Source organism: Mobula birostris, chromosome 7 (genome assembly GCF_030028105.1).
Source record: "Mobula birostris isolate sMobBir1 chromosome 7, sMobBir1.hap1, whole genome shotgun sequence".
Lineage (NCBI taxonomy): Eukaryota > Metazoa > Chordata > Chondrichthyes > Myliobatiformes > Myliobatidae > Mobula > Mobula birostris.
Window position 1 is genome coordinate 49,751,328 of NC_092376.1, and position 23,095 is coordinate 49,774,422.

The 23,095-nt window shown below is 43.4% G+C and overlaps 1 protein-coding gene across 2 annotated transcripts in view; it reads left to right on the plus strand.

Annotated features, from left to right (window-relative positions):
• Positions 1–23,095, plus strand: part of c7h11orf65 (chromosome 7 C11orf65 homolog) — a 68,570-nt gene that overhangs the window by 23,383 nt on the left and 22,092 nt on the right. For both annotated transcript variants that reach the window (XM_072264319.1, XM_072264320.1), the window contains exons 4-5: positions 11,875–11,967; positions 21,006–21,059. In XM_072264319.1, coding sequence (XP_072120420.1) covers positions 11,875–11,967; positions 21,006–21,059 — 147 coding nt within the window. The remainder of the gene's footprint in view (positions 1–11,874; positions 11,968–21,005; positions 21,060–23,095) is intronic.

Here is a 23,095-nt window from a genome sequence, read left to right on the forward strand (position 1 = left end):
TGTAGTGAGGCGACCAAAACTGAGCACAGTACTTCAGGTGGGGTCTGACCAGGGTCCTATATAGCTGCAACATTACTTCTCGGCTCCTAAATTCAATTCCACGATTAATGAAGGCCAATACACCATATGCCTTCTTAACCACAGTGTCAACCTGTGCAGCTGCTTTGAGCGTCCTATGGACTCGGACCCCAAGATCCCTCTGATCCACCACACGGCCAAGAGCCTGACCATTAATACTATATTCTGCCACCATATTTGACCTACCAAGATGAACTACTATCACACTTATCTGGGTTGAACTCCACCTGCCACTTCTAGGCCCAGTTTTGCATCCTATCAATGTCCCGCTGTGACCTCTGACAGCCCTCCACACTACCCACAACACCTCCAACCTTTGTGTCATCAGCAAATTTACTAACCCATCCTTCCACTTCCTCATCCAGAGTAAGAGTAAGGATCCCAGAACAGATCCCTGAGGCACACCACTGGTCACCGACCTCCATGCAGAATATGACCATCTACAACCACTCTTTGCCTTCTGTGGGCAAGCCAGTTCTGGATCCACAAAGCAATGACCCCTTGGATCCCATGCCTCCTTACTTTCTCAATTAGCCTTGCATGGGGTACCTTATCAAATGCCTTGCTGAAATCCATATACACTACATCTACGGCTCTTCCTTTATGAATGTGTTTAGTCACATCCTCAAAAAATTCAATCAGGCTGGTGAGGCACGACCTTCCCTTGACAAAGCCATGCTGACTGTTCCTAATCATATGAAACCTCTCCAAATGTTCATAAATCCTGCCTCTCAGGATCTTCTCCATCAACTTACCAATCACTGAAGTAAGACTCACTGCTCTATTATTTCCTGGGCTATCTCTACTCCCTTTCTTGAATAAAGGAACAACATCCACAACCCTCCAATCCTCTGCAACCTCTTCCATCCCCATTGATGATGCAAAGATCATCGCCAAAGGCTCAGCAATCTCCTCCCTCGCCTCCCACAGTAGCCTGGGGTACATCTCATCCGGTCCTGGCGACTTATCCAACTTGATGCTTTCCAAAAGCTCCAGCACATTCTCTTTCCTAATATCTACATGCTCAAGCTTTTCAGTCTGCTGCAAGTCAGCACTACAATCACCAAGACCCTTTTCTATAGTGAATACTGAAGTAAAGTATTCATTAAGTATCCCTGCTATTTCCTCCAGTTCCATACACACTTTCCCACTGTTACCCTTGATAGGTCCTATTATCAGATTATCAGATCCCTTAGAAAATTAACATGGCAAGATACGTATATTCCAATCTCTTAGCCACAGATGTGTGAGGAGACTAGAAGACTGAAAAGAATGTTTCAGATATAGTATGTTTCTGGGGTTGCACGATAGTGTAATGGTTAGAGTGACACTATTCCATGCCAATGATCCAGGTTCAATTTTGCTGCTGTCTGTTCTTCCTGTGATTGCATGGGTTTCTCTGGGTGCTCTGGCTTCCTCCCACATTCCAACGATGTACAGGTTTGTAGGCTAATTGGTAACACAGGTGTAACTGGTGTGGCACAGACTCATTGGGCTGCAAGGGCCCGATACCATGTCGTATCACTAAATAAATAAATAACGTAACATGGAAAGGAGCACAGATGCAGTTGAACCTATTTCAGAGTAAGCTACAATATGAGAAATGAATTGAGCTCCCAAAGTGACCTGATCTTCAGAAATGAAAGAGTATTTCTTTACGGAGGAATTGCTATTTCATGACCAAAATGTATTTCCTCACAACTTATGGGAGTGGGTGTCAGTTTCTACTAGGGTGCTAGGGATGAATGGAGAAATCAGGCACCATGTGCAGGAATGAAGGAACTGTAGATTCCTCGAAAGGATCCAACCAAAGGAACTAGTGCACTCTCATCAAGTCCCAGGCACACACTGGACAAAAAAACTGCTTAGATCTGTTTGGTCTAAATGGAAAATACATTTTATAATACTTGGATTAGTTTTCATGTTTTCAGAAAGTTTACTTCTTACCAATTCATTTAACCTTAACATTCACAATGTTAAAGGGCTACTTGTCTTTACAATACCCCTGAAGTTCTTTTCAAAGGTAATGCACTATAGTTCACAGAAGGCAATTTTGTGATGTTCCTAGGGGCTTGCCTGTTTGCTTTTTGAAAATATTGCTTCCCTTTTCACAGAATAATGGAAAGGCATACAGTTGATTCTTGATGTCAGCAGGATGTGCATCTCACCTTACCAATCGCACTTCCGTTCTGTGCAAAATCCTCAGCCAGCCAATTCCCTTTGCTATTGGCTCACCTCCAAACATCTCCACCAAATCCGTTGTGGGGCACCTGACTTAATCCTGGGACCAATGTCACTGAGGTGGGTGATCAAATACTGCCTGGAGATGAGGAGGAATTTCTTCAGCCAGTAGGTGGTGAACCTGTGGAATTTGTTGCTACAGGCAGCTGTGGAGGCCAAGTCATTTGGGTATATTTAAGGAGGAGGTTGATAGATTCTTGATTAGTCAGGGCATGAAGGGTTATGGGTAAAATGCAGGAGATTGGGGCTGAGAGGGAAATGGATCAGCCATGATGAAATGGTGGAGCAGACTTGATGGACCAAATGATCTAATTCTGCTGCTATAACTTATGGTCTTAGCTCTGTAAAGATGTCAAAGGAACTGCTGAAGAAAGCTATCTCATCAGAATCTGTCCCTATTTGAGCATCCTAGCCTTTTGCAAACTCCCCAACCCAGGAGACTTATGAATAGGCGAGTTGATACCAAATTTAGCAAAACACTGTGAGTTGCTCAAAGGTCTATAGTCAAAGATGTATTGTCAAAGAGCTGCTACCAATAAAAGCTGGAGATACAGCAAGGCTGAAGCTGGCAACAGATGGACATCAGACATGACATAAGGTGTCAGAACATTTGGGTATGGCACAAGCACAGAGAGAGAGACACTGAAGCAGGTCGACAGTTCACTGACTTTAATAAGAACTTTGCAGAATTTTAAGGGAAAGGAAAACAATAAACACTAGAGAACGGTGCCGATAATTAAAATTCTCAGACCAAAAGTTAAATGCCAACACCACAACTGAAAGGATTATCTAAATACTAATTGAATACCGCTCTTTTCCAGCATCAGTCAACATGGTAGTCCCCTTTCTCAGACAGGGACAAAGGTAAGCAGGGAGCATAACGTTGCTGTGCTTTGCTCAAGTCTCAACAAGACTACATTGAAAAGAAGGGATTTAAATACTTAGCTGGAACGTGCGTGTTCACGAGTGTAATTGCTGAACCTGCTGTGCAGCCTGCCTGTGGGGTGTGTAGACCCTGCAGTATAGTCTGTGGTTAGAAACATAGAAGCATAGAAAATAGGTGCAGGAGTAGGCCATTCGGCCCTTTGAGCCTGCACCGCCATTCAGTATGATCATGGCTGATCATCCAACTCAGAACCCTGTACCTGCCTTCTCTCCATACCCCCTGATCCCTTTAGCCACAAGGGCCATATCTAACTCCCTCTTAAATATAGCCAATGAACTGGCCTCAACTGTTTCCTGTGGCAGAGAATTCCACAGATTCACCACTCTCTGTGTGAAGAATTTTTCCTCATCTCAGTCCTAAAAGGCTTCCCCTTTATCCTCAAACTGTGACCCCTCATTCTGGACTTCCCCAACATCGGGAACAATCTTCCTGCATCTAGCCTGTCCAATCCCTTTAGGATTTTATACGCTTCAATAAGATCCCCCCTCAATCTTCTAAATTCCAGCGAGTATAAGCCTAGTCGATCTAGTCTTTCATCATATGAAACTCCTGCCATCCCAGGAATCAATCTGGTGAACCTTCTTTGTACTCCCTCCATGGCAAGAATGTCTTTCCTCAGATTAGGGGACCAAAACTGCACACAATACTCCAGGTGTGGTCTCACCAAGGCCTTGTACAACTGCAGTAGTACCTCCCTGCTCCTGTACTCGAATCCTCTTGCTATAAATGCCAGCATACCATTCCCCTTTTTCACCGCCTGTTGTACCTGCATGCCCACTTTCAATGACTGGTGTATAATGACACCCAGGTCTTGTTGCACCTCCCCTTTTCCTAATCGGCCACCATTCAGATAATAATCTGTTTTCCTGTTTTTCTCACAAAAGTAGATAACCTCACATTTATCCACATTAAATTGCATCTGCCATGAATTTGCCCACACACCTAACCTAGCCAAGTCACCCTGCATCCTCTCAGCATCCTCCTCACAGCTAACTCTGCCGCCCAGCTTCGTGTCATCTGCAAACTTGGAGATGCTGCATTTAATTCCCTCATCTAAGTCATTAATATATATTGTAAACAACTGGGGTCCCAGCACTGAGCCTTGCAATACCCCACTAGTCACTGCCTGCCATTCTGAAAAGGTCCCATTTATTCCCACTCTTTGCTTCCTGTCTGCTAACCAATTCTCTATCCACATCAATACCTTACCCCCAATACCATGTGCTTTAAGTTTGCACACTAATCTCCTGTGTGGGACCTTGTCAAAAGCCTTTTGAAAATCCAAATATACCACAACCACTGCTTCTCCCCTATCCACTCTACTAGTTACATCCTCAAAAAATTCTATGAGATTGGTCAGACATGATTTTCCTTTCACAAATCCATGCTGACTTTGTCCGATGATTTCACCGCTTTCCAAATGTGCTGTTATCACATCTTTGATAACTAACTCTAGCAGTTTCCCCACCACCGATGTTAGGCTAACCGGTCTATAATTCCCTGGTTTCTCTCTCCCTCCTTTTTTAAAAAGTGGGATTACATTAGCCACCCTCCAATCCTCAGGAACTAGTCCAGAATCTAAAGAGTTTTGAAAAATTATCACTAATGCATCCACTACTGTGACGGGAGGTAGTGGATATTCTGTACACACCACACCAAAGTTCATTAGACATCACAATGGAACAGTGCATCCTATGTTGAATGAACAGGTCCTCTTAGGAGGATTACTGAAGAAGGTGCTTTATGAAAGCAGATATACCTGCAATACAATTATATCACGGACCAGCAGTAGACTCAGAGACCAACTAGGGCCAGATGTAGAATAGTCAATTGACCTATGTATCGGGAAGACTGTGTGCCAATATAAGACATACAGAACCTGGATAGTTATTTTGTTTTATTTTTCTTTCACTTTTTGTTATTAAAGGAATCAAATCCCTGAAATAACTGTTATAAGCTACTATCACTTTTTGAGGAAATTGAATACATATCTCATTTCATTCAAAGGTACCCAGGTGTCCCCCGCTTTTCGAACGCTTGCTTTACGAAACCTCACTGTTACGAAAGACCTGCATTAGTACCCTATTTTCACTTTCAGAAGGTGCTTTCACTGTTACGAAAAAAAAATTCAGCGCGCAATAAAAAATCAGCACGCGAAAAAATCAGCGCGCGATAAAAGGCAGCGCACCCCAAGCAGCCGCTCTGCCCCGGATTTGCAACTGCTTTGCTTTAACACATGCCTGTGAGCAGCTGTTTGCAAGATGAGTTCTATGGTATCGGAAAAGCCTGAAAGAGCTCATAAGGATGTTACACTTACGGTAAAACTAGACTTAATTAAGCATTTTGATCGTGGTGAACGAAGTAAGGACAACGTGAGTTTGGCTTGTGGAAGCTGACGAAGATGATGTTGAAGAGGTTTTGGCATCCCATCACCAAGAACTGACAGATGAAGAGCTGATGCAATTGGAAGAAAAAAGGATAACAATCGAAACCGAATGAGTAATGATAAAGTACAACATTAATTTTGAAAGGGTACGTAGGTTTAGGGGATATTTGCAGGATGGTTTGAGTCCTTACAAAGAACTGTATGATAGAAAAATGCACGAGGCTCAGCAGTCAAGCAAGCCTTCCACATCAGCCACAGCAGATGACAAACCTTGACCTTCGACATCGAGGCGGGCAGAGATAGGAGAAGATGAGCTGCCTGTTCAAATGGAAATCTAAAGATGAGATGACACCCCAGTGTCCCACCACCCCAACCCACAGGCCACGGACAGATACCGATTCGCGGAGAATGCAACGGTAGCCGGGAGGCACACAGCACATCTTTAAGAAAAAAGCCGAAACAAACCTGCTAATTAATTAGGTGCCGCCCGTAATTGTCGGCCCAGATCAGAGACGATGCAATCAGAAATCGGCACTGATCTGGGCCGACAATTACGGGCGGCACCTAATTAATTAGCAGGTTTGTTTTGGCTTTTTTCTTAAAGATGTGCTGTGTACCTCCCAGCTACCGCTGGACCCCTGCGTTCTTCGCGGCAATGTATCGCTCAGCAGCCTGGAGGGTGGGGGGGCCATGGCACCACCCAGCCTGCGGTGACTCAGTCTAACACACTACCATCAGTGTGCTCCGCGCTTTCCCAATTCCGATAAGTGATACTACACTGTACATACATTATTTCTACTTTATATCAGCTGTGTATTTTTACATGTTATTTGGTAGATTTGGCAGCTTCACAGTTTAAAGGTTACTGGAGAGCGCGTTTATGCCGACAGTGCTTGCGTGAGATTTTCTGCCGAGAGCACTTGCGTGAGATTTTCGCTACAGAGATCTGTGCAGGCAATTGTTATAGAGAAGTATTTCTACTTTATATAGGCTGTGTATTTATCATATCATTCCTGCTTTTACTATATGTTACTGTTATTTTAGGTTTTATGTGTTATTTGGCATGATTTGGTAGGTTATTTTTGGGTCTGCCAACGCTCACAAAATTTTCCCATATAAATAAATGGTAATTGTTTCTTCGCTTTACGACATTTCGGCTTACGAACCGTTTCATAGGAACGCTCTACCTTCGGACGGCGGGGGAAACCTGTATCAGGATGCTGTGTTGCCACCCAGGTGCTAGGGTCAAGGATGTCTCAGACCAGCTGCAGAAGACGGAGGGGTGGCTCTGGTGGTAAAAAAAATAAAATAAAATCCTTAGAAAGAGGTGACATAGGATCAGGAGATGTAGAATCCTTGTGGGTTGAGTTAGGAAACTACAAAGGTAAAAATACCCTGATTAGAGTTGTATACAGGCCTCAGAACAGCATTCAGAATGTGGGATATAAATTGGAATGGTGATCAAAAAGGCATGTAAAAAGGGCAATGGTGCGATGGTCATGGGGGGTTTCAAAATGCAGGTAGATCAGGATTTTCTGGTTGGTGCTGGATCCCAAGAGGGAATTTGTAGGGTGCCTACAAGATGGATTTTTAGAGCAGCTTGTGGTTGAGCCCACTGGGGGAAAGGTTATTCTGGATTGGGTGTTGTGCAATGAGCCAGATTTGGTTAGGGAGCTTAAGGTAAACGAACCCTTAGGAGGCAGTGATGATAGAATTCACCCTGCAGTTTGCGAAGGAGAAAATTAAATCAGATGTATCAGTATTACAGTGGAGTAAAGGGAATTACAGGGGCATGAGAGAAGAGTTGGCCAAAGTTGATTGGAAGGGAAGACTAGCAGGTTTGATGGCAGAACAGAAATGGCTGGAGTTTTGGGGGGCAATTCTGAAGATGTTGAATAGTTACAACCCAAAGATAAACAAGTATTCTACAAGGAGGATGAGGCAATCATGGCTAACAAGGGAAGTCAAAGACAGCATGAAAGGAAAAGAGAGGACATATAACATAGCAAAAATTATCGGAAAGTTAGCGGATTAGGAAGCTTTTAAAAGCCAACAGAAAGCAACTAAAATGGCATAAGGAAAAAAAATATGAAATATGAAGGTAAGCCAGCCAATAATATAAAAGATGATACCAAAATTTTTTTGGAGATATAAAGAGTAAGAGAGAGGCAAGAGTGGATATTGGGCCACTGGAAAATGACTCTGGAGACTTAGTAACAGAAGACAAAGAGATGACAGTCAAAATAAGTATTTTGCATCAGTTTTTACTGTGGAGGACATTAGCAGTATGTCAAAAATTCGAGAGTGGGCAGAAGTGAGTAGTTGCCATTACTAGGGAGAAGGTGCTTGGGAAGCTGAAAGGTCCCCAGGGTTCTGAAAGATGTAGCTGAAGAAATTGTGGAGGCATTAGTAATGATCTTTCAAGAATCACTAGATTCTGGAATAGTTATGGAGGACTGGAAAACTGCAAATGTCACCTCATAAGGGAGGGAGCAAAAGAAAGGCCAGTTAGATGAATATCAGAGTTGTGTTGTACATGCATACTTTATATAATTGTATTCTACATGCTTATTTCTGGTTAAGATGGCTCTATTGAATGTGTGACAGCTTTCTGGTAATCAAAAGGCTAAGAAATCTGTCTAACAACATCACTATAACATTCCTTTTCTGAGGCAAATTGTGTTAAATTATTGCTGCAAACAATGAAGAGGTGAGCGATGGCGAGGCGAGTTTGGGGGATGAGCCATGATGGTGTATAGCAGAATTGTTGCAGGAGGAGTTCTTTTTTGGCATGTGCCTGCGTGCGTGCGAGTCTGTGCGTGTGCGTCTACATGTGCGTGCGTCCGTCCTTCCGTGATTCCGTGGTAAAGACAAATGTAGATCCCCTGCAGACAGAAACAGGTGAATTGATTATGGGGAGCAAGGACATGGCAGACCAATTGAATAATTACTTTGGTTCTGTCTTCACTAAGGAGGACATAAATAATCTTCCAGAAATAGTAGGGGACAGAGGGTCCAGTGAGATGGAGGAAATGAGCGAAATACATGTTAGTAGGGAAGTGGTGTTAGGTAAATTGAAGGGATTGAAGGCAGATAAATCCCCAGGGCCAGATGGTCTGCATCCTAGAGTGCTTAAGGAAGTAGCCCAAGAAATAGTGGATGCATTAGTGATAATTTTTCAAAACTCGTTAGATTCTGGACTAGTTCCTGAGGATTAGAGGGTGGCTAATGTAACCCCACTTTTTAAAAAAGGAGGGAGAGAGAAACCGGGGAATTATAGACCGGTTAGCCTAACATCGGTGGTGGGGAAACTGCTGGAGTCAGTTATCAAGGATGTGATAACAGCACATTTGGAAAGCGGTGAAATGATCGGACAAAGTCAGCATAGATTTGTGAAAGGAAAATCATGTCTGACGAATCTCATAGAATTTTTTGAGGATGTAACTAGTAGAGTGGATAGGGGAGAAGCAGTGGATGTGGTATATTTGGATTTTCAAAAGGCTTTTGACAAGGTCCCACACAGGAGATTAGTGTGCAAACTTAAAGCACATGGTATTGGGGGTAAGGTATTAGTGTGGGTGGAGAATTGGTTAGCAGACAGGAAGCAAAGAGTGGGAATAAACGGGACCTTTTCAGAATGGCAGGCGGTGACTAGTGGGGTACCGCAAGGCTCAGTGCTGCGACCCCAGTTGTTTACAATATATATTAATGACTTGGATGAGGGAATTAAATGCAGCATCTCCAAGTTTGCGGATGACACGAAGCTGGGTGGTGGTGTTGGCTGTGAGGAGGATGCTAAGAGGATGCAGGGTGACTTGGATAGGTTGGGTGAGTGGGCAAATTCATGGCAGATGCAATTTAATGTGGATAAATGTGAAGTTATCCACTTTGGTGGCAAAAATAGGAAAACAGATTATTATCTGAATGGCGGCCGATTAGGAAAAGGGGAGGTGCAACGAGACCTGGGTGTCATTATACACCAGTCATTGAAAGTGGGCATGCAGGTACAGCAGGCGGTGAAAAAGGCGAATGGTATGCTGGCATTTATAGCGAGAGGATTCGAGTACAGGAGCAGGGAGGTACTACTGCAGTTGTACAAGGCCTTGGTGAGACCACACCTGGAGTATTGTGTGCAGTTTTGGTCCCCTAATCTGAGGAAAGACATCCTTGCCATAGAGGGAGTACAAAGAAGGTTCACCAGATTGATTCCTGGGATGGCAGGACTTTCATATGAAGAAAGACTGGATGAACTGGGCTTGTACTCGTTGGAATTTAGAAGATTGAGGGGGGATCTGATTGAAACGTATAAGATCCTAAAGGGATTGGACAGTCTAGATGCAGGAAGATTGTTCCCGATGTTGGGGAAGTCCAGAACGAGGGGTCACAGTTTGAGGATAGAGGGGAAGCCTTTTAGGACTGAGATGAGGAAAAATTCTTCACACAGAGAGTGGTGAATCTGTGGAATTCTCTGCCACAGGAAACAGTTGAGGCCAGTTCATTGGCTATATTTAAGAGGGAGTTACATATGGCCCTTGTGGCTACGGGAGTCAGGGGGTATGGAGAGAAGGCTGGGGCGGTGTTCTGAGTTGGATGATCAGCTATGATCATAATAAATGGCGGTGCAGGCTCGAAGGGCCAAATGGCCTACTCCTGCACCTATTTTCTATGTTTCTATGTTTCTATGTTTTTATGGCTTTTTACAAGGGGCAGAGCGAGAGAGGGACTGTGTGGCGCGCCACTCCTCACACAGACATTTTCGCAGTATTCTTCCCTTTTATTTTATGAGGTTGAGTTGCGATCTCGACACTCAACCCGGCACGGATGGAAAGCGTACTCAGTAATTTCGAACCCGGGAGCCTCCGCTCCCGGGTCCGGCGCCGATGTCATTGCGCCACCAGCCGGCCTGCGGGAGGAGTTCTGATGCCTATACAGCTGACCTGAGAGCGAGATTGGATTGCTCTAGGTGCCAAAAGGAGACGTCGGGACCCAGGCAGAAAAGATTTGGTGCCTATACAACTGGCCCAGGTTTGTTCTGGATGCCCAGCTGACTTGAAGAGCTTGGGAGCGGCTTCAGGCTGGGCAGCAAAATCTGGGCCTGGAGCAAGTCGCTGCATGGCATGATCTAGGCCTAGAGTGAGTTGTTGGGCGGCGGGGTCTAGACCCGGAGCTTTTTGCCTCAGCCAGGTCCCTGTGCGAGGTACGATTTTTTGTTTAGAGAATTTTAAATACTGGCCCGAATCAGAGGTGAGAGCCGATTTTGCTCACTCTCCGCAATCTTCACTCCTCTCTCCAGGGCACCGGAGCCTTTCACTGTTCCATTGTTTGGTCAACTTAAACACCGGCCCAGGTGAACTGAAAAGACTGAAAAGGTGTCGGTCAGGACAAGAGCCGATTTCACTCATTCTCAACAATGGTCATTTGCATAGTGCTGAGGCTATGAATACTGTCCTGACTGCTGTGCTCGGTGCCTGATAATATGATGGACTGATAAGCGAGACTTTGGGCTTACTCCGAGCTTCTCCGGGGTTCATATCCAAGGGCTCAATTTTGGTTTTGAATGCTGTTTGCATGATTTGTATTTTTGTCTTTCTCTTGCAGTATTGGTCTTTTTATTTTTATTCTTTTTTTTTAATTAGTTTTTTTGGGTTTCTTGCTTTTTGGTTACCTGTGAGGAAGCAAACCCCAAGTGTATAATTTATACATTTTTTTGATAATAAATGTAATTGAATCTAGAATGTTGACAATAAAATAAACCTTTGAACCTTTTTTTAGCCTGACTTTAGCGCTTGGGATGATGTTGGAGTCCGTTATTCAGGATGAAAGTCTAGGAACAGAGGGCACAGCTTCAGAATAGAAGGATGCCCACTGAGAACAGAGATTAGAAGGATTTTCTTTAGTCGGAGCCTAGTGAATCTGCAGAATTTACTGCCATGGTTGACTATGGCAGCCAAGTCATTGAATATATTTAAAGCGGAGGTTGATAAGTTCTTCATTAGTCAGGGCATGAAAGGTTATGGAGAGAAGGCAGGAGAATGGGTTGAGAGAGATAATAAATCAGCCGTGATGGAATGGCGGAGCAGACTCTATGGGCAAATTAGCCTCATTCTGCTCCTATGTCTTATGCTGAATGTTCACTGTAAATTATTGTATTCTTAGTTTTCAGGAGCTTTCATTACTTTTGACCCATTGATGTAACTGTAAACCATGTTTTTTCTGTTTGCAGGACATGCAGCTGTTTATGCATTATAAAAATATGATTAATTTCAGAGGGAGAGGAAACCCTAAATGCATGATGAAATGTATTAACCCCACTGAGGTAAGAGAAAATGTATTCTTAAAACACTTATATTTTGGACAAAGATCTTTTAAAATTCAGTACAATAACATGTGGAATGCATAGAAAAGAGAAATATGTCTTTATTTATCAGTAAATCATTATGGTTTCTCACCCAATCCCCACTGGTTCAAGTTATTAATATGCAAAATAAACATACCGGTCTGAACTTTCTGAGTCATTGCTGTGGTTGTTGTGTGCATCATCATTTACAAAGGCTACAATATAAAAATACATTGTCTCATAAAAATGCCAGAATATCTCTAAACCTAATTTGAAATCTTAAGATGTTTGATATGATGAGGTGAGCAATTTAGAACGTAGAACATAGAATAGTACAGTACAGTACAGGTGCTTCAGTCCACAATGTTGTGCTGACCATCAAACCCTGCCTCCCATATAACCCCCCACCTTAAATTCCTCCATATACCTGTCTAGTAGTCTCTTAAACTTCACTAGTGTATCTGCCTCCACAACTGACTCAGGCAGTGCATTCCACGCACCAACCACTCTCTGAGTAAAAAACCTTCCTCTAATATCCCCCTTGAACTTCCCACCCCTTACCTTAAAGCCATGTCCTCTTGTATTGAGCAGTGGTGCCCTGGGGAAGAGGCGCTGGCTGTCCACTCTATCTATTCCTCTTATTATCTTGTACACCTCTATCATGTCTCCTCTCATCCTCCTTCTCTCCAAAGAGTAAAGCCCTAGTTCCCTTAATCTCTGATCATAATGCATACTCTCTAAACCAGGCAGCATCCTGGTAAATCTCCTCTGTACCCTTTCCAATGCTTCCACATCCTTCCCATAGTGAGGTGACCAGAACTGGACACAATACTCCAAGTGTGGCCTAACCAGAGCTTTATAGAGCTGCATCATTACCTCGCGACTCTTAAACTCTATCCCTCAACTTATGAAAGCTAACACCCCATAAGCTTTCTTAACCACCCTATCCACCTGTGAGGCAACTTTCAGGGATCTGTGGACATGTACCCCCAAATTCCTCCGCTCCTCCACACTACCAAGTATCCTGCCATTTACTTTGTACTTTGCCTTGGAGTTTGTCCTTCCAAAGTGTACCACCTCACACTTCTCTGGGTTGAACTCCATCTGCCACTTCTCAGCCCACTTCTGCAACCTATCAATGCCTCTCTGCAATCTTCGACAATCCTCTACACTATCTACAACACCACCAACCTTTGTGTCATCTGCAAACTTGCCAACCCACCCTTCTACCCCCACATCTAGGTCGTTAATAAAAATCACGAGAAGTAGAGGTCCCAGAACCCTTCCTTGTGGGACACCACTAGTCACAACCCTCCAATCTGCATGTACTCCCTCCACCACGACCCTCTGCCTTCTGCAGGCAAGCCAATTCTGAATCCACCTGGCCAAACTTCCCTGGATCCCATGCCTTCTGACTTTCTGAATAAGCCTACCGTGTGGAACCTTGTCAAATGCCTTACTAAAATCCATATAGATCACATCCACTGCACTACCCTCATCTATATGCCTGGTCACCTCCTCAAAGAACTATATCAGGCTTGTTAGACACGATCTGCCCTTCACAAAGCCATGCTGACTGTCCCTGATCAGACCATGATTCTCTAAATGCCCATAGATCCTATCTCTAAGAAACTTTTCCAACAGTTCTCCCACCACAGACGTAAGGCTCACTGGTCCATTATTACCCGGACTATCCCTACTACCTTTTTTGAACGAGGGGACAACATTCGCCTCCCTCCAGTCCTCCAGTACTATTCCCGTGGACAACGAGGACATAAAGATCCTAGCCAGAGGCTCAGCAATCTCTTCCCTCACTTCGTGGAGCAGCCTGGGGAATATTCCATCAGGCCCCAGGGACTTACCTGACCTAATGTATTTTAACAACTCCCAACACCTCCTCTCCCTTAATATCAACATGCTCCAGAACATCAACCTCACTCATATTATCCTCACCGTCATCAAGTTCCCTCTCATTGGTGAATACCGAAGAGAAGTATTCAGTGAGGACCTCGCTCACTTCCACAGCCTCCAGGCACATCTTCCCACCTTTATCTCTAATTGGTCCTACCTTCACTCCTGTCATCGTTTTTTTCTTCACATAATTGAAGAATACCTTGGGGTTTTCCTTTACCCTACTCGCCAAGACCTTCTCTTGCCGCTGCCTTGCTCTTCTCAGCCCCTTCTTAAGCTCCTTTCTTGCTTCCTTATATTCCTCAATAGACCCATCTGATCCCTGCTTCCTAAACCTCATGTATGCTGCCTTCTTCCACCTGACTAGATTTTCCACCTCACTTGTCACCCATGGTTCCTTCACCCTACCATTCTTTATCTTTCTCATCGAGACAAATTTATCCCTAACATCCTGCAAGAGATCCCTAAATATCGACTACATGTCCATAGTACATTTCCCTGCAAAAATATCATCCCAATTCACACCCGCAAGTTCTAGCCTTATAGCCACATAATTTGCCCTTCCCCAGTTAAAAATTTTCCTGTCCTGTCTGATTCTATCCTTTTCCATGATAATGCTAAAGGCCAGGGAGCGGTGGTCACTGTCCCCCAGATGCTCACCCACTGAGAGATCTGTGACCTGACCCAGTTCATTACCTAGTACTATGTCTAGTATGGCATTCCCCCTAGTTGACCTGTCCACATACTGTGACAGGAATCCATCCTGGACACACTTAACAAACTCTGTCCCATCTAAACCCTTGGAACTAATATTAGGGAAGTTAAAGTCATTCATGATAACAACTATGTTATTTTTGCACCTTTCCAAGATCTGCCTCCCAATCTGCTCCTCAATATTTCTGCTGCTACCAGGGGGCCAATAGAGTAACTGCTCCCTTCCTGTTCCTGACTTCCACCCATACTGATTCAAAAGAGGACCCTGCTACATTACCCACCCTTTCTGTAGCTGTAATGGTATCCCTCACCAGTAATGCTACCCCTCCTCCCCTTCCCACCCCCCCATCCCTTTTAAAGTACTGAAATCCAGGAATATTGAGAATCCATTCCTGTCCTGGTGCAGCCAAGTCTCTGTAATGGCCACTACATCATAATTCCATGTATGTATCCAAGCTCTCAGTTCATCATCTTTGTTCCTGATGCTTCTTGCATTGAAGTACACGCACTTTAGCCCTTCTACTTTACCACCTTTACACCCTTTATTCTGCTTCTCTTTCCTCAAAGCCTCTCTATATGTTAGATCTGGCTTTACTCCATGCACTTCTTCCACTGCTCTATCGTTCCGGGTCCCATCCCCCTTGCAAATTAGTTTAAACCCTCCCGAACCATGCTAGCAAACCTACCTGCAAGGATATTGCTCCCCCTCGAGTTCAGGCGCAACCCATCCAATCTGTACAGGTCCCACCTTCCCCAGAAGAGATCCCAATGATCCAAAAATCTAAAACCCTGCTCCCTGCACCAACTCCTCAGCCACGCATTCAACTGCCATCTCCTCCAATTCTTACCATCACTGTCACGTAGCACTGGCAGCAATCTTGCGAACGCCACCCTTGAGGTCCTGTTCTTCAGCCTTCTGCCTAGTTCCTGAAACTCACACTTCAGGACCTCATCCCTCTTCCTGCCTATGTCGTTGGTACCACCATGTATCACAACTTCTGGTTGCTTTCCCTCTTGTACCAGGATGTCGTGCACCCGGTCAGAGACATCCCGGAACCTGGCACCCGGGAGGCAACAAACCATGCGGGTGTCCTTCTCACGTCCACAAAATCTCCTGTCTGCTCCCCTGACTATAGAGCCTCCAATGACGACAGCTCTCTTCTTCTCCATCCCACCCTTCTGCACCACAGGGTCAGACTCAGTGCCAGAGGCCCTGCCACCGTGGCTCACACCTGGTCAGTCGTCCCTGCCAACAGTATCCAGGACGGTAAATTAAATAATTAGGGGAATGGCTACAGGGGTGCTCTGCACTACCTGTCTGCTCACCTTCGCTTTCCCCCCTCTGACTATCACCCAACGACCTGCTTCCGGCAGCCTAGGTGTAGAAAAAGGAGTCTAATAAATATTTTGCATAAAATGAGTCAGGTATGATCTTTAATGGAACTCAAAAATCCTGAAATAATATCTGCCTGTAAACACAGTAACTATATGTTACAAATACCCAGTCTGCAAGATAGCTACCTTTTAAACAGTGAATATCTACTGGGCTTTATTGGTGTTCAGCTTATCTTTACAATTTTTCTGTAAATGCTAGTTGAGAGGGATTGGCAGTAACCATAATTTAAGTCTGGGAATGTTTGATTTACCTGTTCTCATTAGATCAGAACTTGCATCACTTTTCATCAAGAGAATTAATTCTGTGGTAATTTACTCCTACATTTCATAAAAACGTCCATCAAGATTATTTTCAATCTGTAACTCTCATCTGTTGCAGAAGTTATTATACAAATACCAGTGAAGATTCATGTTACTGGAATGAGGAAACATAATCACAGACACCAAACTTGGAAGTCAATCATCATATACTCAAACACTAATTTTTCTCTATAGGAATGCAGTGTATTATTCTCCTATTCATTATTCTCTCAGAACTTTTTACTTAATAAAATAAAACATAAAATGCTATAAGTATTCAATAAGTAGCATATAGAAACAAAGGAAAATGCTGATGTTAATATTTCTGACATATCCATTCATTGGAAGAGAACAAATATAGGTTCAGAAATTTACCGCAATGACAGACAGATACTGTTAATCATAGAACAGAATTTCATAACAGTGCTCAATGCCCTTGATAACTTGCCCTTTAGAAATTGGATGTGAGTCATTTTCTTGAACCACGAAAGTCATTCTAGCAAAAGTAACCTCACGGTATTATTGGACTGGCAGATCTAGAACCTGGACACAGTGACAAAGAAAAATATTTCTAAATAAGGATAATGTGTAAGGAAAGGTATAGCTGATGGTTTTCTTATGGACCTACTGTCCATGACCTTTTCTGATAACAGATGTCGTATGTTTGGGTGGTGCTACTGGAATTCTTGAGGAGTAATTTTATTACCGAGATGCTGACCTGTTCCTATGGCTCTATATTTAATATAGCTGTGTTTCTGGTCATGGGGATTTTCAGAACGCTGATGGCCCGGGGCTTGCCAGGGTATTGTTATTTAAAGTGAAGAACAATAGTTAGAGACTTTCTTATGGGAGATGGTCATTGCCTGTTGCTCGTGCACATTGGAAGTTATTTTCCTTTTATCAGCCTATGTCTGGTAGTAGTCCTGGCCCTGCTGCATGCAGGAATGGACTGTTTCATTTGCTGAGGTGCTATGAATGGAATTGTCATTTGTGCAAATCATCAGTGAAGATTTCTACTAAATTAATATGGAAGAAAGGTAATTAATGAAGCCTCTATAGATATTTGGACTCAGACACTGCGTTGAGGAACCCTTGCAATATGTCCTAAGGTTGGAAATATTGATCTTCATTTTCCTTTGTGTGAGTTTCTGACTCAAAACTCTTGAGTGTCTTTCTCTTGATCCTCATGAGCTTCAGTTTCCCAGGGCCAATTAAAGCTAAAGTTTGCCAAAAGCTGACTTGATCCCAAGTGCAGTTACTTCCATCTTAACTCTGGAATTTTGCTGTTTGTCTTATGTTTGGACAAAGTTTGTGATAAGGTTTGGGACCACGTGGCCCTGGTAGAATGTAAACTGAGCACCAGTCATCTGCTTAAGTAAGTAGATAGCACTTGATAACACTGTTGATGACACCTTTCTGTCACTTTGCTAATGATTGAAAGAGGACTGATTGTAGTTAACTCGATTGGATTTATCCTGTGTTTTGAGGACAGTTCAAATTTTGTGCTTAAGATGCAGGATGAATTTTCCCCCGGCTTTTTTTTGTATTTTTAAGACCAATGTCTAAAATATTAGCATTCCTCATTGCTTTTAGACACTGTTTTAAATGTTGACATGTCCCAGCATGTTTTGTTTTTATTTATATAGTTGCTTTTGTTTATATTATAACAATAAAATCAGAACACTGGAAAAATTCATTGCACCTAGCAGCATCTGTAAAGGTGTAGCTATTTTTTAGGTCAAGATCTTGCATCAGGATTGAGAGGGAAGAGGAAAGATGCCCATTCTATATTAGTACAGGAGGCATTGGGTGGGTGAATGTGTTTGAGAGAACACAAGGTTAGGTTACTTGAAATAGGTAAATTAGATTAGATTAGATTAGATGATGAGGACACTCAGTCCTTGTTTATTGTCATTTAGAAATGCATACATTAAAAAATGATACAACGTTCCTCCAGAATGATATCACAAGAAAACACAGGACAAACCAAGACTAAAACTGACAAAACCACATAATTATAACATATAGTTACAACAGTGCAAAGCAATACCATAATTTGATAAAGAACAGACCATGGGCACAGTTAAAAAAAAGGTCTCAAAGTCCCGATAGTCTCATCATCTCACGCAGGCGGCAGAAGGGGGAAACTCTCCCTGCCATGAACCTCCAAGCGCCGTCAACTTGCCGATGCAGCACCATTGGAAGCACCTGACCGCAGCAGACTCTGAGTCCGTCCGAAAACTTTGAGCCTCCAACCAGCCCCTCCGACACAGCCTCTCCGAGCACCATCCTCTGCGGAGCGCTTTGACCCCGCCCCAGCCGCCAAGCAACAAGCAAAGCCGAGGACTCGGGGCCTTCTCCTCCGGAGATCCTGGACCACACAGTAGCAGCAGCAGCGAAGCAGGCATTTCAGAAGTTTCACCAGATGTTCCTCCGTGTTCTCACGTCTGTCTCCATCAAATCAGGATTGTGCATGGCACCCTACTTGACAAATAATAGACATCATCATCACCGGAGTGGCCGCTGAGAGCTGCGTCGCGCCGCCATCTTCTCCTCCCGTCGAGAATTGCGGTTTAAGCTACCTTAGTGGAATATGAGATGTGTTCTTCCAATTTGTGTTTGGCCTTTCTGTGGCATTGGAGAAAGCCAAGGATAGTGTGGGATTGGAAAAGACACACAATTGGAATTGCAGACAGAGTGCATGTGCTCCTCAAAACAGTCTGTACATAGTTTGACTGAAGTAGAGGGGGCATTATTGCAAGCATCAAATGCAATAGGCCTGCTTGGAAGAAGTGTGGGTGAACCTCTGTCTCTCAGGAAGGGCTGTTTGGCCACCTATTTCAATTCTACTTCCCATTCCCATTCTAACGTTTCAGTCTATGGCCTCCTCTACTGCCATGATGAGGCCACCCTTGGGTTCCAGAAGCAACACCTTATATTCCATCTGGGTCGCCTTCAACCTGATGACATGAAGATCGATTTCTCAAATTTCCAGTAATTGACCCCCACCTTCACCATTCCCCCATTCCTGTTTCCCTCTCTCACCTTTTTTCCTTACCTGCCCATCACCTCCTGCTGGTGCTCCTTCCCCTTCTCTTTCTTCCACGGTCTTCTAACCTCCTCTATCACATCCTCCCTTCTCTAATACTAATCAGCTTCCCAGCTCTTTACTTCACCTCTGCCCCTCTCCCGGTTTCACCTATCACCTATTACCTTGTACTTCTTCCTCCCCTCCCCCACCTTCTTGCTCTGACCTCATCTTTTTTCCTATTCCTCATTGTTAGTTGACTTCCATTGACTTCAATGGCTTTGTAACTGTGTGCTTAGAGTATTTTTTTTATATATCACTGGGAATTGAAACAATGTTTGTCAGGACAGAAGTAATAACACATTAAGGATGTGTTAAGAAAAGGTGGAATAAATTGGAAGGCCTGGACTGAATCCAGAATGGCAGCAAAGCTGCAATCATATGACATTGTTAAAACAAGAAAATATTAGTATCTTGGAGATATTTGCATATGCAAAACTTAATCAGAAATCCCAAAGTTTATGATAGTGATTCAAGTAGGAAGAGGGAACTTTCTCTATATGACCCAGGGAAACTATCGCCTGTCAACCTCTGTCACTATCTCTAACTTTCCCTCACATCTGATTCCTTTGACCAATCAACTCTCCTCAAATGGAGACACAAGAGATACTGGAAGTCTGGAGCAACACACGCACACACACACACACGCATGCACACGCACACGCGCGCATACACACACACACACACACACACACACACACACACACAGCTGGAGGAACCCAGCAGGTCAGGCAGCATCTGTGGAGATAAATAAGCAGTCGATTTTTCAGGCTGAGACCCTTTATCAGAAATGCACTGAGATCAGTCCTGATGAAGTATCTCAGCCGGAAATGTTAACTGTTCATTCCCCTCCATAGATACTGCCTGACCTATGGAGTTCTTCCAGTATCTTGTGTATTTTCCTCCTCAAGTGGATCTACCCATCTCTTGCTAGCTCTTGGCCCACACACTGTCTCACTTCTTTATACTGCCAATCTGCCCTCTACAATTTCAGTCCAAATGAAGGGATTTGATCCAAAACTTTGATTGTCCAAACCCCTAGTTCCTTCAGCAGCTCGCCTGTTGCTCCACATTCTAGCATTTGCAGTCTCTTGCATCTTTACAGAATCATACAATTGTTTCAGCACAGATCGATTGAGTCAATGCATCTCTACTAACACTAAGACCAAGATCAATACCAATACCAATTTTTAGCCCCTTTCTGCTGCTCTGTCCCTGCTTCCTGTGAATTATTTTCCCTCAGGTGCCTATCGAAGGAAAAGTCCTGAGTACTCCTACCGTTGACCTTGCTACTTTCTGATATCAAGCAATTCCCATGGCTCAGTTTTCAGTCTTTAAGGCAAGCTTTATCCATGCTACCATAACCCCTTTATTTCATGGTCTTAAATTTTGCTAACAGACTTCTGTTAAAGACTTTGTCAGTTAGAAGAAAAATAAAATCAAGAATAATTGTTTCAAGGATTAACTGCATTTTTAATAATTTCATTGAGTTTATTATAGTACTTAATTCTGGCTGCTTAACACTGAAAATTGAAAACAATATATAAATGAGAAATTTGGAAAGTTTGCCTTTGTCTAATCTCTATCCATTGCTCCTATATGTTCATAGGCAGATTTCTTGGATAGGGCTGCTGGAGTTTATGTCCGATTCAGACTCGGGGGAGTAAGTAATGTTTGTTTTCACTGATTGAAATTAATATCATTTCTAACCATGCCTTCTCAGTACCATTATACTTAAGGTGTAATGTGCTTGTGGGTGGAATTTGTTCAATTAGAGTGGCTAACTTGACACTATGGCAACATATAAACCAGATAATGCCTGTAAGGCAGTGCTCTGCAGTATAAATGCAGCTGAGGTCAGAAGAACAAAATTTAATCTGCATTAACAGCATCTTCAAAGCTTTTGCCAAATAATGAAGCTGAAATTTACTGACAGGCTTTCTTATTTTGAGGAAGCAAAGTCTAAGCTCCATCTCTCACCATTATAACATTTGCTCTGAGTTGCAATCCCAAATTACACCTTCATCCTGATGGAGATCATTCCTCCCCCCAGAATCATTTTCATTTAAGGCACCAGTACAGCTATGACATACGGAAGGCCATCGTGAGAGGGAAAAGGTAATTCAGTGTGAAATTAAAGATGCAATCCATGCACGACAGCTGTGACAGGGTTTGCATGCCATTACTTACTATAAGGCATACCCTAACAGTATAAATGGAAGTGATGCCTCACTCCCTGATGTATTAAATGCCTTTCAGACAGTCTTTCAAAGGGAGAGTAACACTACACCTGTGGGAATCCCCACAGTATCCAGTGACTGGTGAAGTGTCAACAGTGTACCTGGCAAGGTTCTGAAAACCTGTGCCAACCAACTGTCTGAAGTGTTCAAGGACATCTTAACTTAGCACTGCTGTGGTCTGAGGTTCCCACCTGCTTCAAAAGGGCAGCAAATATACCAGCGTCTAAGAGCAGGGTGATCTGTCTCAACAACTATTGACTGGTAGCTTTCACGTCTGTGATAATGAAATGCTTAAAGAGGCAGGTTATGGCTAGAATTTATCCTGCCTGAGCAAGGACCTGGAACCATTGTAATTCACTGACCACTGTAACAGGACTTACAGTAGTCACAACATCACTAGCTCCCCACTTTGCTTTGGAGTCCTAGACAACAGCAAAACATACATCAGCCTGCTCCTTATCAATTACCTCACAGTGTTCATTACCATCACTCCCTCAGCTTCTAAATTTGGACCTCTGCTAGATCGCTGATAACATCTTGTTGCTGACAGTCAACATCTTGTGCTAACCGATATGCACCCACTGTTGCATTGCTAGCAATCAGAGTTCAATTTCCACTACTGTATGTAAGGAGAAGAGTTATACATTCTCCCTATAATCATGTGGGTTTCCTCTAGGTGCTCCAGATTCCTTCCACATTCCAAAGACATATGGGTTAGGGTGAGTAAATTGTGGGCATGCTATGTGGCATGGAAGCTTAGCAACACTTGTGGTTACCCTCAGCACATATTGACGCAACAGACACATTTCACTGTGTTTCAGTGTTTTGGTCTACATGTGACAAATGAAGCTAATCTGCACCTCAAGGGTGTGTGCTTAGTTCACTGCTCTACACATATTGGTTCATTACTTCAAGGCTAGGCACAGTTCAAACAGCATCTATAAATTCATAGATGGCACCACTGTTGGCAAAATCTCAGATGGCAAAGGGGAGGTGTATAGAAATGAGGTGGATTAACTGGTTGATCTGTGCAACAACAACCTTGCATTCAACATTATCAAGATCAAAAAAATTGAATGTGGACTTCAGGAAGGGGAAGTTTGGAGTTCAGACATCAGTCCTCACTAAGATGTCAGCAGTGGATAGAATGAGAGCTTTAAGTTACTGGGTGTCAAGATCTTAGAGGATCTGTTCTGGGCCCAGCACATTGATGCAATCACAAAGAAGGCACAGCAGCTGCTCTACTTTGTTAGGCATTTGAGGAGATTTGGTATGTTACCAAAGACTCTAACAAATTTTTATATATGTACAGTAGAAAGTACGCTTATACTCTGCTAGCTCTGTCCCTCAACCCTCTCCATCATTGACAACAACCTCAAGAGGTGGTGGCTCAAGAAGATATTATCCATCTTTAAGAAACCACAACATCCAGGATCTGCCCTCTTTTCATTATTACCAT